Source organism: Cibotium barometz, chromosome 51 (genome assembly GCF_041138505.1).
Source record: "Cibotium barometz isolate CiBa-2024 chromosome 51, ASM4113850v1, whole genome shotgun sequence".
Classification (NCBI taxonomy): Eukaryota; Viridiplantae; Streptophyta; class Polypodiopsida; order Cyatheales; family Cibotiaceae; genus Cibotium; species Cibotium barometz.
In genome coordinates, this window is record NC_141096.1 from 8,031,986 (window position 1) to 8,047,220 (window position 15,235).

General features: G+C 39.0%; 1 protein-coding gene across 3 annotated transcripts in view; it reads right to left on the reverse strand.

Moving 5' to 3' along the window:
• LOC147609274 (solanesyl diphosphate synthase 2, chloroplastic-like) overlaps window positions 1–11,408 on the reverse strand; it is a 139,281-nt gene extending 127,873 nt beyond the window's left edge. For 2 of the 3 annotated variants that reach the window (XR_015264247.1, XM_086787736.1), the window contains exons 1-4: window positions 10,925–11,408; window positions 9,979–10,127; window positions 9,660–9,787; window positions 9,453–9,556 (exon numbers count right to left, since the gene is read on the reverse strand). Coding sequence is in view for 2 of the 3 variants with exons in the window: in XM_086787736.1 (XP_086643862.1) it covers window positions 9,453–9,556; window positions 9,660–9,787; window positions 9,979–10,127; window positions 10,925–11,234 (691 nt within the window). In the remaining variant the exon portion in view is untranslated. Of the gene's footprint in view, window positions 1–9,452; window positions 9,557–9,659; window positions 9,788–9,978; window positions 10,128–10,691; window positions 10,759–10,924 lie in introns of all 3 variants that reach the window. The other variant, XM_086787737.1, reaches the window with a different exon arrangement.
• Window positions 11,409–15,235: the final 3,827 nt, after the last annotated feature.

The following is a 15,235-nucleotide window of genomic DNA, read 5'->3' on the forward strand; positions in this document are numbered from 1 at the left end:
GTGAGGTCGAGAATACCAGATAAATAGAGAACTTCCATCTATAAAAATAATTTCTTTGATTAAAATTTCTTCATTAAAGAAGCTTACGGAATGAAAATACATTATGAAAATGCTTTTTCTGAGTTCTTATTATCAATTTCAGATAAGAATTTATTTATCCTTATTAGCTTTCAACTTGGCTCTGATACCAACTGTGAGATCCCTCTGCCCCCTCCGCGCACCGCGGACTTCCGGTAGCTGACAGATGCGGAAGCAATCCCCTCATGCGCGGAGCAAGGTTTCTCACTCGAGGTCTCGCCCTCGAATGTCCAGGTATGCGACTAAGCTGGTGGTCACTCCTAAAACCGAAACCGAGAAAAATTCCCATGTCCGAAAAGCGAGGACGATTCCACCTTTTTTATTTTTTTTATTTTTATTTAACGAGTTTTTCTAAACGAGGTCAAGGTGTTAAACTAACCTTCATCTGATAAAACCAGATAGAAGGAAACTATCGCTGATATAATTTGATCATTTTAGTAAATTTAATGCTTTTTTTTATTAAGATCAGACACAGCCGTTGATCCACTTATTTGAAAAATTTATCAGGAAATTGACTAACTACTCGAATCTTAGCGTAATCCTAAGATTTTTCAGTTTGATTATTAAAAACTCCATGATTCCAGCCTAACCCCATCCGGCCCATGGGTTAGCCACCACCCTACCACTGGAATCGGTAGAACCAAACAAGTACTCACCCAGAATTGTCTTTCTTAACTTTAGCTTTAGAAAACAGATACGCACACACTCCTCTTTATTAAAACTTTAATAAAAACAATCATCCATTGACAAACAATTTACTGGTTATACATGTCATACTTCAAAATTTTCAATGAATCTTTGTTTCTCACAAAACTGCGTCACTCTGGACTCTCCGTTGAGACCAGCGAGTCAACAACAAGATCCAGTGTGATAGATTACAATAAACATAGGTCCATCATATAATATCTTCCTCACATTCACATCCACATCCCTTTACATCATATCACATCTCATCCACATCCACATCCATTTACATCAGGTCACATCTATTTATAGGAAAAAGTGAGCTCCTAACCAAACAAACTGATTCTAGAATTTTTCAATTCAATTTGGTCAATTTTTGACCATTTTTAGGTCAGTTGAGCTAACTTTTTGCGACTAGACTTGAATTAGGAGAGAGGAGAGATGAAATATCTCAATTTTTGAAGATTTAAAACTCAATTGCACATGTGAAGTAGGCGCCTCATTCATGAGGGAGAAATCCCCATGCAGAGGTGTCAAAAATGCATCAGTACTTCTAAATATCTCCCCTTTTTAACTATTAGCCTTGTCCTTATTCAACTCTTCATCTTATGTAAGTATTTACTTCTAAATATCTCCCCTTTTTAACTATTAGCCTTGTCCTTATTCAACTCTTCATCTTATATGAGTATTTACTCATTTTTGGGAGGTTTTTTTTTTATTACTTCATTTATCTCCTCCTTACATTTGGATGAATCTTATTGGTCCATAAGAACCTTAATTTAAATTTTCAAAAAAATCTTCACCCCTAAGATAATGCCTCTTGAATAGAATACTTAATTTCTAATGTATAAAGGACTAGCCTAAAGGTCTAGATTTTCAGAAATTTTTGGATTATGGTCCAATTAAGATTTCTATGGGCCAATAAGATCAATCCATGTGTGGGGAGGAGATAAATTCAATTTCGTAAAAGAAGATACCCAAAAATGAGTAAATGCTCACATAAGATGAAGAGTTGACTATGTACAAAGTTTATTAGTAAGAAACTATGAGCAATATTAAAAATATGAGATATTTTGGATATAATGATTCCATTTTGACACATATGTAAGGAAGGAGAGTCCCTTCAATGCTCACATAAGATGAAGAGTTGAATATGTGTACAAGGTTTATTAGTAAGAAACTATGAGCAATATAAAAATTATGAGATATTTTGGATATAATGATTCCATTTTTTACACATATATAAGGAAGGGGAGGCCCTTTAATGAGGTGCCTACTTCACATACTTGAATGAGTTTTAAACTCATAAATAATGTGATATTTTATCTCTCCTCTCTCCTAATTCAAGTCCAGTTCCAAAAAGTTAGCTTAACTCACCTAAAAATGGTCAAAAATTGACCAAACTGAATTGAAAAATTCTAGAATCAGTTTGTTTGGTTAGAAGCTCACTTTTTCCTATAAATAGAGGTCTTCCCCTTTGTTGAAACTCAATAGTGTTTATGCACTGTTATTCTATTCCACCCAACTCAAGAACTGTGAATTCATTAATAATTCACTAGTTTTTTTACATTTTCCTCTTCCAAAGATTGGTGGCCACTCTTGTTCAATCAAGAGTTGAACCCTCAAACCATCAAGCCAAAGGAAGGCTATTAAAGTCATTAGTAAGTTGCTGATTCTCTTTTTTTTCACTTATTTTATGGATTTTTATGGTTCTAAATGGTTTTTATGTTTTATGTCTTCTCTAAAAATGTTAGGTCTCATTACAAAAAGACATTCCCCTCTCTTCTCTAGCAAAACTAACCATTCTCTATCATAGGTGAATGGTTAATTGATTAATGCCAAGTTTTTATAATGTTTATCTCAAGTAAGTAAAAAAATGTTTACTTTAGGATAATTTCAATACTTTAGTATACTTTTAACTAGTTTTTAAGACTTAGAAATTTGAAAAATGGTTAGCCATACAAAGGAGGTTATGGCGAAATTTTTAGAAATTAGTGAAATAAAATTTATCTTTTATTATTCTAAAAGAGTAATCCTTATGGTTTCTATATTCTAAAGTATCATTTTCATACATAGAAGATGCATTTTGATTATGTGTATAAAAGATAAAATTTTTATATCAAAAGTGTTACTTTTATCATTTTTTTTTTCATGCATAGAAGTATGCATAAAGGATAAATTTTTATATCAAAAGTGTTACTTTTATCATTTTTATTTTCATACATAGAAGTATGCATAAAGGATAAATTTTTATATCGAAAGTGTTACTTTTATCATTTTTTATTTTCATGCATAGAAGTATGCATAAAGGATAAATTTTTATATCAAAAGTGTTATTTTTATCATTTTTTTTATTTTCATGCATAGAAGTATGCATAAAGGATAAATTTTTATATCAAAAGTGTTATTTTTATCATTTTTTATTTTCATGCATAGAAGTATGCATAAAGGATAAATTTTTATATCAAAAGTGTTACTTTTATCATTTTTTATTTTCATGCATAGAAGTATGCATAAAGGATAAATTTTTATATCAAAAGTGTTACTTTTATCATTTTTATTTTCATGCATAGAAGTATGCATAAAGGATAAATTTTGTATATCAAAAGTGTTACTTTTATCATTTTTTATTTTCATGCATAGAAGTATGCATAAAGGATAAATTTTTATATCAAAAGTGTTACTTTTATCATTTTTTATTTTCATGCATAGAAGTATTCATAAAGGATAAATTTTTATTATAAAAGTGTTACTTTTATCATATTTGATTTTAATGCATAGAAGTATGCATAAAAGATAAATTTTTATTATAAAAGTGTTACTTTTATCATATTTAATTTTAATGCATAGAAGTATGCCTAAAAGATAAATTTTAATCGAAGATCGACGTAAATGAATATTCCTCAAGAAATCCATGTTTTTGAAATCTGTAAACAAATACTCGTCGAAAGAAATTTTCGAAAAAGAGAAACTGAGATAGTACCTTTCGAGAAAGATAATTTTAGGAAGAACCTTTCCAGACCTAAACTCTGACTCAGACTATTAACCAAGACTTAATTCCTTCGTCAGTTTCAATCAATGACGATGTGCCCAGTTCAGGAAAAATGTACTCAAATCACCCACCGAATCTGAAACTAAATTAAGACTTGTGATTTCGATCTGAAGATCAAGTTAACAGAATTCGAAGAATTCTGTTTAGAATTGAAAACTGAATCTAGAAGTATTGAGATACAGATTTACGATATACTCATGGTATTCAAACGAAAATCAAAACTGTAAACTTGCATAGAAACCCTGCCTTCTGAAAAGACTATCTTACGCCAGAATGTTGGAGGGAGCATTTGCCATATATGTTTATCTAAGGGAAGTTCGGTTGCAGCAGCTGACGGGGAGTGTTCGAGGGACAGCTCACGCGGCAAAACCTGCCGAGGTCTTGACCAGCCTCGGTATGGCTAAAATGGTACGCTTCCGATACGATGAACGAGGACCGACGAAGCGGTCCCTGAGTGAAGTGCCAGGACACCTAAGGAGGATCCTGGAGGGTTCTGACTAGGCGATGCACGGGCTCGCGGTGCCGAGGACATCCATGCGTATATCGAGGAAGATATTATATGATGGACCTATGTTTTTTGTAATCTATCACTGGATCTCGTTGTTGACTCGCTGGCCTCAACGGAGAGTCCAGAGTGATACTGTTTTGTTGAGAAACAAAAACTCAATGGAAATTTTGAAGTATGACATGTATAACCCGTAAATCGTTTATCAAGAATTGTTTTTATTAAAGTTTTAATAAAGAGGAGTGTGTGTGTATCTGTTTTCTAAAGCTAAAGTTAAGAAAGGCAATTCAATTATGGGTGGGTGAGTACTTCTTTGGTTCCACCGATTCCAGTGGTAGGGTGGTGGCTAACCCATGGGCCGGATGGAGTTAGGCTGGAATCAGTGGAGTTTTAATAATCAAACTGCAAAATCTTAGGATTACGCTACGATTCGAGTAGTTAGACAATTCCCTGATAAATTTTTCAATAAGTGGATCAACGGCTGTGCCTGACCTAGATCAAGAAAAAAGCGTTGAATTTACCAAAATGATCAAATTATATCAGTGATAGTCCTTCTATCTGGTTTATTCAATTGAAGGATAGCTTAGAATTGATCACGTTAGAAAAATTCGTTAAAAAAATTCATAAAGGTGGAATCGTCCCCGCTTTCCGGGCATGGGAATTTTTCCCGGTTTCGGTTTTTGGAGTGACCACCAGCCTAGTCTCGTGCCCGGACATTCGAGAACGAGGCCCCGAGTGAGAAACCCTGCCCGCGCATGAGGGGGCTGCTTCCGCTGTTCAGCTACCGGGAGTCCAGTGCGCAGAGGAGGTAGAGGAATCTCACACTCGACCAAAGGGTAAGAAAGAGGACCAAAAGCACCAAGTAGATGGCAGACAGAGAGCAAGTAAGCAAGGCGGCATGTTGGTGCTTCAAACACAGCCTGATAGGAGTGAAAGAAGACACATGAGGGGATCTAGTGATGGACACTCAAAGGCCAAATCTAGGAGAGCATAAGGGCGGCATGTCACCTGCAACCTACACTTGGACACCATGTGGACATATCTGTAGAGCAGGTGCAAGACCTAGAGTCCCTTGTGAACCCTAGTTCGAGACGAGTCAACCAGGGTTCCACTCTACGCGTCCAAGGCCAGGTGTACAAGTCTTATACATTGTCTTGGTTAAGTCACCCTCTCGAATGATTGTCATGTGTATGCACATGGACATGCTTAATCTCAGGCTAATCCCTAATTTACAGCAGATTTTACGTTTAGGGCTCTAACCAAGCTCAAACTTGCTCAGAAAAAGGTTCAAGTTGGACACAACGGCCAGGTGAACAAGAGTCGGCAATATTTTTATGATTTATTTGTCCATGAGAGTTGGCCAACAACAGCAGGCTTGGTTGCCAAGAGCCTATATAAGGCATAATAAGAATCATGGTTAGGTATCTTCTCCCAAGGTGGAGTAGATCTAGATTTAGGCTTTTGTTGTCCTTTTTGGGAACGCCAAAGACCATATAGAAAGTGTACCTTTTCGTAACATGCAACGGAATTATACGTAGATGTAGAATCCTGTCACACAAAGTTTGTTAGAAGTCATCTCCTGTCTAGTTTTATACACCAGGGCCTTTGTTGTGGGTGTGCCCGCCCTTATGAGGTGTTTTATCATTTTTCCCCACTCTCTGCATTTTTCCCCTATTTTTCCCATTTTTTCTGTGGCTTGGGAGGTAGCCCTGAGGCGGCTGGAGAACCCAGTTGTTTGAGTCTATAGAACTCATCTGCCAGGTTGGTCAGATAATGGGGAGGGAGAAATCTAGTCTTTAGGTCATGGACGAAGGTTTCCCAACGAAAAGTTGTGACACATGTGGTCCGGTCTGTATGTAAACTAGACTAATGCTGCCACCAAGTGACTGCCTCACCCGTAAGGTGGGGAGCTACTACATGGACTTTATCTTGAGGATCTATTAGCTTTGCCAAAGGAAAATATGCATTAAATTGATGAATAAATTGATTGACAGCTAAATGATCACACTTACCATCATACTTACTAAAATTGGGCTGAGTACGGATGACGGTTGTTGATGTCGAGGGAGTTTGGCTGGCGACACCTATGGGTGGAGAAACTGAAGAGAGGGTGTGTTGAAATTGTAGATGCATGGCCTCCCTTTCTCGCTTGTGTTCGAGTATCATTTGCTTTGGATCGAGCTCTTGTTGGTGCTCCCGAGCTGCGAGGTCAGCCTAACGCCGATCTTCTTCAAGCCTGCGTTGAGCTTCCTCATAGTCCCGTCTATCTGCTTTTTCTTATTGCTTCTTCGGCTTTTTCTTCCCGTCGTTTGCCCTCATTCTCTCGTCTTTGTTGTTCCATCTGAAAGAAGAGGGAGATGAAGTCGGGGGTAGTTGGTGTGGGTTTTGTTGTGGTAGCCTCCAAGAGTTGGAGAAGCTTCATGAGAAGTGCTCAAGTGGGTTAAGAGACTTGACTTACTGACTGCTGACACTCTAAGGTAAAGGAATGACCTATGTATCTCGTGCCTGACACATCCTGGACTTGGGATTACAATGGGGCCACGGAATACAATAATATCATATCCTACTGTTGTACAATGATGCACTAATAATGAGACATCTTGTCATCATGCACTACAGTACAGGGTGCATGTGACACTTTTTGTACTATATGAATATACTAAATACACAGCCATCTCTCTCTCTCTCTCTATTCTTTGCCTATGCTGATTGTTCTTGCATCAAGTGTTCCTATGCAATGTTAAGGGTTGAAAGAAGACTGCCTAGAGCTTCCTCATGTCACAATGATGACATGGTGTTCCAAGCATTGATAGGCTAGCAGCCAGCGGGGAGGAGAAGTTCAAGGAGTACATTCGGGGATTGGATCCAAAGATTCGGTTCCTTGTTCGAAATTTTGAACCTCAGACTCATGACACGGCTTTGACTCTTGCACAGAATCATGAGATGATGCTCAATGGAGGCAAGCCCAAGACCACTCCAGTCACCCCCAAACCTCAACACCAGATGCAAACCAACTAGCAAAACCAGGCGTCAGGTAAGGAGGCTCCCAACAACAACAAGAAGAACAACAAGGATCAAAAGAAGAAGGGCCAGAATAGCTCCAGGAAGGAGCGACAAGATAGATCTAAGAAGACCCCTAAAGAAAAGATCAAGGAGGGCCTAACTGGAGGATTCCTACAGTCAGATGAGAAGGAACGGCACTTCAAAGAGAACCGTTGATTTTTCTGCCACCACACGGGACATGCCAAGAAGGATTGTACCGAATGACAAGCGGAAAAGAGCAAACAACTAGCCTCTACAATGGCTGCCACCCCAACTGCACCACCCCCTCCACCCCTGCCCTCAACCACCAATGTTGTTCATCTTTTGTCCGCTTTGAATGCGGTATCCGCAATGGTATTCGATGATAAGCAGGAGGGCGGAGTTGAAGAGAGTCAGCAAAAAGGTCTTATCAGAGCTTATGGCACCGCGAAGGGGCAACAATTTGTTGTCCTCTTCGACATGGATAGTTCAAAAGATGCCATCTCTCCGCAGTTGGCGGCCAAGATGAAACGTGCCCTTGTGCCGTACTATTTGGACGTGGACGGGTTCACTCCCGGCCTACGTACTCATATTTCTCAAAAAGCTAAAGAGTTTGCCTTCACAGTTCAGAAGGCCCAGTTTCAGAGGGACTTCATTGTCTCACTCCTTCTTGGGTGCGACATGATCCTTGGGATTCAGTGGTTCCGCCAGTATGCACCCATTCCTCATTGGAGACTGGACACCTTCACAATCGTCAAAGGTTTGCTTGAGCCTACTATCATTCGCGGGGATCTTAGTATTCAAGGTATCCCACTTATTTCCCACCTTCAAGCCAATAGAGCTATTAGAAAGGGAGCTGAGTGTGTGATGATCTATGTCCGCCCACGGCAGATAGCGACATCCACCGCAACTCCATTAGAACCCCAACTGACCGGCCTCCTCCATCAATTTCAAGACATCATGTTGAGGGATGATCTTCCACCAAGACTCCCACCCTCTTGTCCTAAGGACCATTGTATCGAATTGATACCTGGAGCTGAGCCACCTAGTAAGTTTCCGTATCGTCTTTCCAAGGCGTTGAAAGCTGAGTTGGAGACACAACTAGCACAGTTGCTGAGGTCTAGTTTCATCAGACCTTCTTCCTCTCCATTTGTTGGACCGATTCTATTTGTGCAGAAGAAGGATAAGACCGCACGTCTCTATGTGGATTACTGAGCCTTGAACAAGTTGACAATCAAGAATAAGTTCCCCATGCCAAGGATAGAATACATACTTGAAAGGCTCAACAGTGCACAGTACTTTACAAAGATTGACCTCAAAAGTGGCTATCATCAAGTCAGAATTTTCGAGGCCGATATCCCAAAGACTGTCTTTCGAACAGAACGAGGGCATTATGAGTTTGTGGTCATGCCTTTTGGTTTGACCAATGCACCGGTGACATTCAACAAGATAATTTCACGAGTCTTTCGCCATACTCATCGGTATATGTCTATTTATTTTTTTGGATGACATTCTTATTTTCTTTGCCACTGCAGACCACCACATGAAAGATGTGCAGAAGGTCTTGCAACTTTTGCGAGACAATGAACTCTACATTAATGCAAACAAGAGCATATTCGGAGTTCGAGAAGTGGGCTATGTGATCGGTTCCGATGGCATTCGCCTTGATCCCAAAAAGATAAAGGCAATCCTCGATCGGGATGTCCCAAAGACAACCCAAGAGATACGTTCCTTCTTGGGCTTGTGCCAGGCATATACCTCGCATATGGATTGGTTTTCTAACCTTGCAACACCATTGACAGATCTGCTCAAGGGAGTGAAGACTAGAAGACAAAAAGTTTCAATCAAAGGTAAGGCTTTCTTTGCTTTACAAAAGACAGCTTCCGAAGCACCAGTTCTTAAACTTGCATCATGGGATGACCCTTTTGAGGTAATCACCAATGCCAGTAATCTCGCCATAGAAGTAGTTTTGCAACAATAAGGTAGACCAATGGCATATTACAGCAGAAAGTTGAATGATGCAGAAAAAAATTATTCGGTATATGACAAAGAGTTGCTAGGGGTTATCATAACGGAACACCTTAGGTCATGTTCCATGGAGTAAAAGCATACCTCGTCTCACACTACTCTCATCCAGGACATCATCATGTATCAAACTTGCCGTGTGAATCATCTCTATAACTTCTGCCAACCGACGATGTTGTGGGGTCAGGTCCCTGCAATGAAAAAAACTACACAATCAGTAGACAACATGAAAATGATTAAATATAGCATCAACTTCAATGTTGGTCAGTCAAAAGGGGAAGGGGCTGAATGTACTTAAGGCCAGCCAGCTGAGCAGTAGCCCTAGAAGCTAAAAGAACCAGTGCTGGTCTCATCCTTTTGCCACCTGCGCTAAAAATTTGCTCGGCAGCTGCCATGAGCAAGGGATTCTCAGAGCCCACAACCTGCAAAACAAAAATGACAATAAGCAATAAGCAACATGTAAAAAGTCTAGTGACATGCAGACAGTGAAGAAACATTATTTCCAACACCATCCATCCCCCATGCCCTTCCCCCTCCCTCTTACCCCAGGTTCCATGGCAAGTTTCTAAGCTCCAAAATCAGCAAATTTGTGAATAGGAAACAAAACTCATACGGTATGGAGATTTCTGTTCAGAATCTGTAGATCTTCAGCAACAGGCTCCATGAGAGAGGCAACAGACACCTCTCCTTGAAAGTGTGCTTGGTCTCGAGGAGAGGCAACACTCGCCAATTCCACACCAGTAGGATTACTCCAGTAGTTCACTGATTAGCACACCAGAGGAATTATCCGCACAGTCAAGTTCATAGGATTGAAAAGATGTGCACACGCTTACAAGAGCAAGAAAGTTTTGTTTCGATCAAGCTCCACAACTTTAGTTATAACCTCAAAAATATGACTTGCTTGTGAGCATACACTGTAGCTGATTAACAGCTTGACCTAAAGATTTCCCAAGTACTGAAGCATGCCATCACAGATTGCAACAACTCATTGACTCTGATATAACATGCCGTGGCTCGAGGGGGCAACTCTTTATCTACATCAGGGATTGATCCTGGTATATGTTCGTGGCTACCCCAGGTGTAAACCAACCAGGCTAGAGCATGCTGGCCAGCATCTACTTCCTTTATTGTGTAGGATGCAACATACTAATGATAATGGCATGCACAAAGCTATCTTTAGTCTGTTTAACTAGCACCCATATAATATAGTTTATGTCATAAAAAAGAAGTAGATGTTACTTGTTTACTTCATTCACTATATTTAATTAAGTGTTAGCCCTCAATTAAGTCTTCTAAACACCAGAATTTATAAGATCCAACATGTACATGTCAGCAGGCCCTTGCCCAAGTGGCACATTTCCCAGTTCCCAGCTGGGAAGCGCAAAGTCGAACCCTGACATGGAATACGATATGATTACTCTCTCGAAAAAAAACCAACATGTATTGGTATGGTTTTTAAAAAACCCAACATGTATTTATAGATGTACCGAGAACAGCCATTCTCTGCTAGATCAAACAATGACATCAAACAGAACCAATGGCGTTGAACATACGCATACCTGATTCTACCAAAGTGGGCGAGGAGGCCAAGGTGGGGGTTGTCAAGCCACTGTCAGCCCGCTCGGAGAATTCTAACAGCGGTGAAACAGTCTGCTGCGCCATACATTTCTTGTGCAGCTGCTCGCTTCCGCCGCAAAACCGAACTTCCTGTTTCGGTTGGTTGCTCTTAAGTCCAGGGATGGAGCTGTCTCCACATGGTATTAGGAGGCTACTGGCAGCTTTACTGATCATCGGCCTATGCTGTGCCCCATTGCTGGCTTCTACAGCTTGGAAAGAGAAACATATACTTGATGCTGTGAAAGAGGCCATGGGGAGATCCTCTGAATGCCACTTCGCTCTGAAATGGCTGAGACTACACAGATTCAGAAAGATGCAGGGGAAGAAGGGCCACCTAGAATCAGGGTCTATCCTGTGCAGAAATTCTAGATGCAGAAGTTCAGTTTTCTCCGTGCAGAAAGAAGGATGTACGAATGGCGAAAAGAAGAGGAATCCGGCTCGCTAAAAGGGGTGCGCTTTTTGGGCGAAGAATGGGTGGCGCTACAAAATCACATTTTCGTCGCTGCCTGTGTGTGCTTGACACGTGTCACCTCTACGTGAGGCCCAGACCCGGTTCTTTGAGAAAATTAAAATTAAAATTAAAAATTTTAGGATGGCCTGCCATAAAAAGAAATGAAAAGAAAAAAAGTATTAATATTAGTTTATCAAGAAAAGAGTGAAAGGAAAAGAAACTAACTAAATAACTAAAGAGAGAAATGAAAAGAAACTAACTAAATAACTAAAGAGAGAGAAATGAAAAGAAAGTAATTAAATAACTAAATGAAATGACGAAATAAAAAGAGAGAGAGAGAGAGATGGGACATAAATAAATAACTAAATGAAAAGAGAGATGGGACATAAATAAATAACTAAATGCAATAACTGCTCTCTTGGAGAAAATTAAAATAATTAAAAATTTTAAGATGGCCTGCTATAAAAAGCAATGAAAAGAAAGAAAGTATTAATATTAGTTTATGAAGAAAAGAGAGAGAGAAAGGAAAAGAAAGTACCTAAATAACTAGAGAGAGAGAAATGAAAAGAAAGTAATTAAATAACTAAATGAAAAGAGAGAGATGGGACATAAATAAATAACTAAATGAAATAACTGCTCTCTTTGAGAAAATTAAAATAATTAAAAATTTTAAGATGGCCTGCCATAAAAAGCAATGAAAAGAAAGAAAGTATTAATATTAGTTTATGAAGAAAAGAGAGAAAGAGAAAGGAAAAGAAAGTACCTAAATAACTAGAGAGCAAGAAATGAAAAGAAAGTAGTTAAATAACTAAATGAAAAGAGAGAGAGAGAGAGAGAGAGAGAGAGATGGGACATAAATAAATAACTAAATGAAATAACCGCTCTCTTTGAGAAAATTAAAATAATTAAAAATTTTAAGATGGCCTGCCATAAAAAGCAATGAAAAGAAAGAAAGTATTAATATTAGTTTATGAAGAAAAGAGAGAAAGAGAAAGGAAAAGAAAGTACCTAAATAACTAGAGAGAGAGAAATGAAAAGAAAGTAATTAAATAACTAAATGAAATGACGAAATGAAACGAGAGAGAGAGAGAGAGAGAGAGAGAGAGAGAGATGGGACATAAATAATTGACCCTCAATAATCCCCTACCCTTGGGAGTTCCCCTAGAGAATAACTGAACCCATGACAAGGCATCATGTTTTTTCCTTAGGGAAAAATATGAGGAAAACTATGAAACCAAACATTAAGGCCTTTGCCGACTGGCAGGCCAATTAATGCCGCTTATGTGGCATTAATTAAGAGTACATCCATCGTATTTATTCGCACTTCCAGTGGCACGGGGAAGTAACGTTCAACCCAAATCAAATGTGAATTGCATTGCAAAAGATGGTAAATGGAGACACATGTGCACACATTACATTCTTGTTCATAGAAATTTACAACCATCCTGGCACCATTTTACTCAGAAACCATACATTCAACAGCAACGGGAAATTACAAGCATAACACGACCCAACCCCAAAGCAACACGAACCCAACTCTGACATGGAGAAATTTACAAGAAGCAAGCATCTTCTTTTCGCAACCTTCGAGTAGTAGGCGAGAGAGGCACAAAGTTATCTCCATTAGCTATCGCTTGCTTGAATCTTGTTGTTTTCTTTAGGACCAAGAAGTGAGCAGCATGATCGGATGTTGCTGACTCGTTCCCTCGTCGCGTGTTGACCACGATAATTCCTCACAGAATTGTTAACTTGCCCATCACTTCCAAAGAAGTATCTTCTCGCACCCATATCTATTTAGAAAATAGTCTATACATCGAGACATTCTGTGAGGTGTGGAGTTTTCATGACTTTCAAAACAACTGTCGCTCTCTTCCTCTCCATACCGTTCCTCGTCTTTGGTATTACCCATGACGCAGCCGGATAATACTTTCCACCTTATATCATCCGCAGCAATGTATTCTCCACTGTCACACCTAATTTATTAGGGATGGAATTTTCCATGTATACATAGGCGCGCTCAAACATATTAATTGGTGTAATGAAACTTTATTCTTGGGGTCACCTTGCCTATACAAAGCATACAGTTCACGGCAATGAGTAATTTCTTCGGATGATACATTGTGTAAGAAGAACTTAAAATGATTCTGTGTGGATCTTTCATACAATACCCGACCATACCTTCAAAGGCATGCATACATACTTGCCGAAGTGCTCTACACATGACCAGACCACATTGTGGTTTAAATAAATCCCACTGCATATACCTCTTAATAAGCTTCCCAATACTTATCAAAGGGCCATAATTGTAACAACCATTTGGAAGTGCAGATGATTGAGAGTTCCGCCTTTCTCCAGCACAAAGAGGCCTTTGACACATTCCATCCATAGGAATTCTTCCAGTACCTCCCAGTTCGACAAGTTAATGTCACCATTACCAACACCTATGGTGGAAGTGTAGATGATTGAGAGTGCCGCCTTTCTCCAACACAAAGAGGCCTTTGACACATTCCATCCATACGAATTCTTCCACTGCCTCAATGTTTGACAAGCCAATGTCGCCATTACCAACACCTATGGAGATTTCTAACACTTCTTCATTTCAGAAGACCCTGAAAGAAAAAGAGCAAAAATTTCAATAATCAAATGCAAAGATATTCGCGCTAGACGAGACGTCCGTGCTGGCTACTTTTTATTTTTAGAAAGTGAAGAGAGGTGTGTTTTTAATGAACCAAAGCAGTTTTTTTTCAAGCATGAAGAGGAAGCGTAAATGGCATAGAATAACCAAATGTTACCTTGAGATCTGGCATCTCTTGTACACAGAAGCTGATGACACATAAAGCCAAAGGAGCACCACCGTCACAAAAAAACAACAACGAAGATAAGCACGTCCGTAAATGGAGACGACAGATCAGCAACAAGGACGATCCCTTGATATAGGAGGCGGCAAGATTGCCATGCGATTGTCACAAACGAAACAAAAAAAAAACAAGCCTACCACCAACATGAAAAAACAAGCCTACCACCACCAGCATGAAAAAACAACCCACTAACATGAGAAAACAACACGTGACCAAACATGCAAATAAAAAACTCCACTCCACTTTAGTCGACGGCAACTAAACTTCTATCAAATCCATTAATTATTTATTCACACAAAAAGTGTTTTGACTACTTATTCTCTTTATTTTTTCCCTTTAAAACAAAACAAAAACATTTTGTTTATACTAATTCTACTCTCTCTCTCTCTCTCTCCCCTCTTTTTCTCTCTCTTCTCCTCTCATTTCCCCCCTTAAATAAGGCTAGTTAATAAAACAAAATACCTTCTTAAAACTCTCTCTCTCTCTCTCTCTCTCTCTCTCTCTCTCTCTCTCTCTCTCTCTCTCTAGCTCTAACTCTAACTCTAACCCTCTAATAAGATACACACACACACATATATATATAACCCTCAAATTATATATACACACAAAAGGTCATTCAATTTGTGTAGGGTCTAAAGGGCCAATAAACAAGACAAATGAGAGTATCCCATGTGCATTTGCCAAAAACATTTCAAGCACTACCAACTTTCATTGGTTGGAAAATGCCCATTTTCTTGCACTCCTTATGTCATTAAACTAGCTCCTCTGACCAAAATCAAATTGGCTTAAACTATTACTCAATCCTATATCAGAAAGATGTAATAAATTTTAAATGGGTCAATTATCTTTTTTTTGAAGTGCTCTTATATTGGCACTCCTACATTATAACCAAGTTACCAACCTAAAGGAGCTTCCTAGCCTTTGCGATGTTACAATGGGTGGAC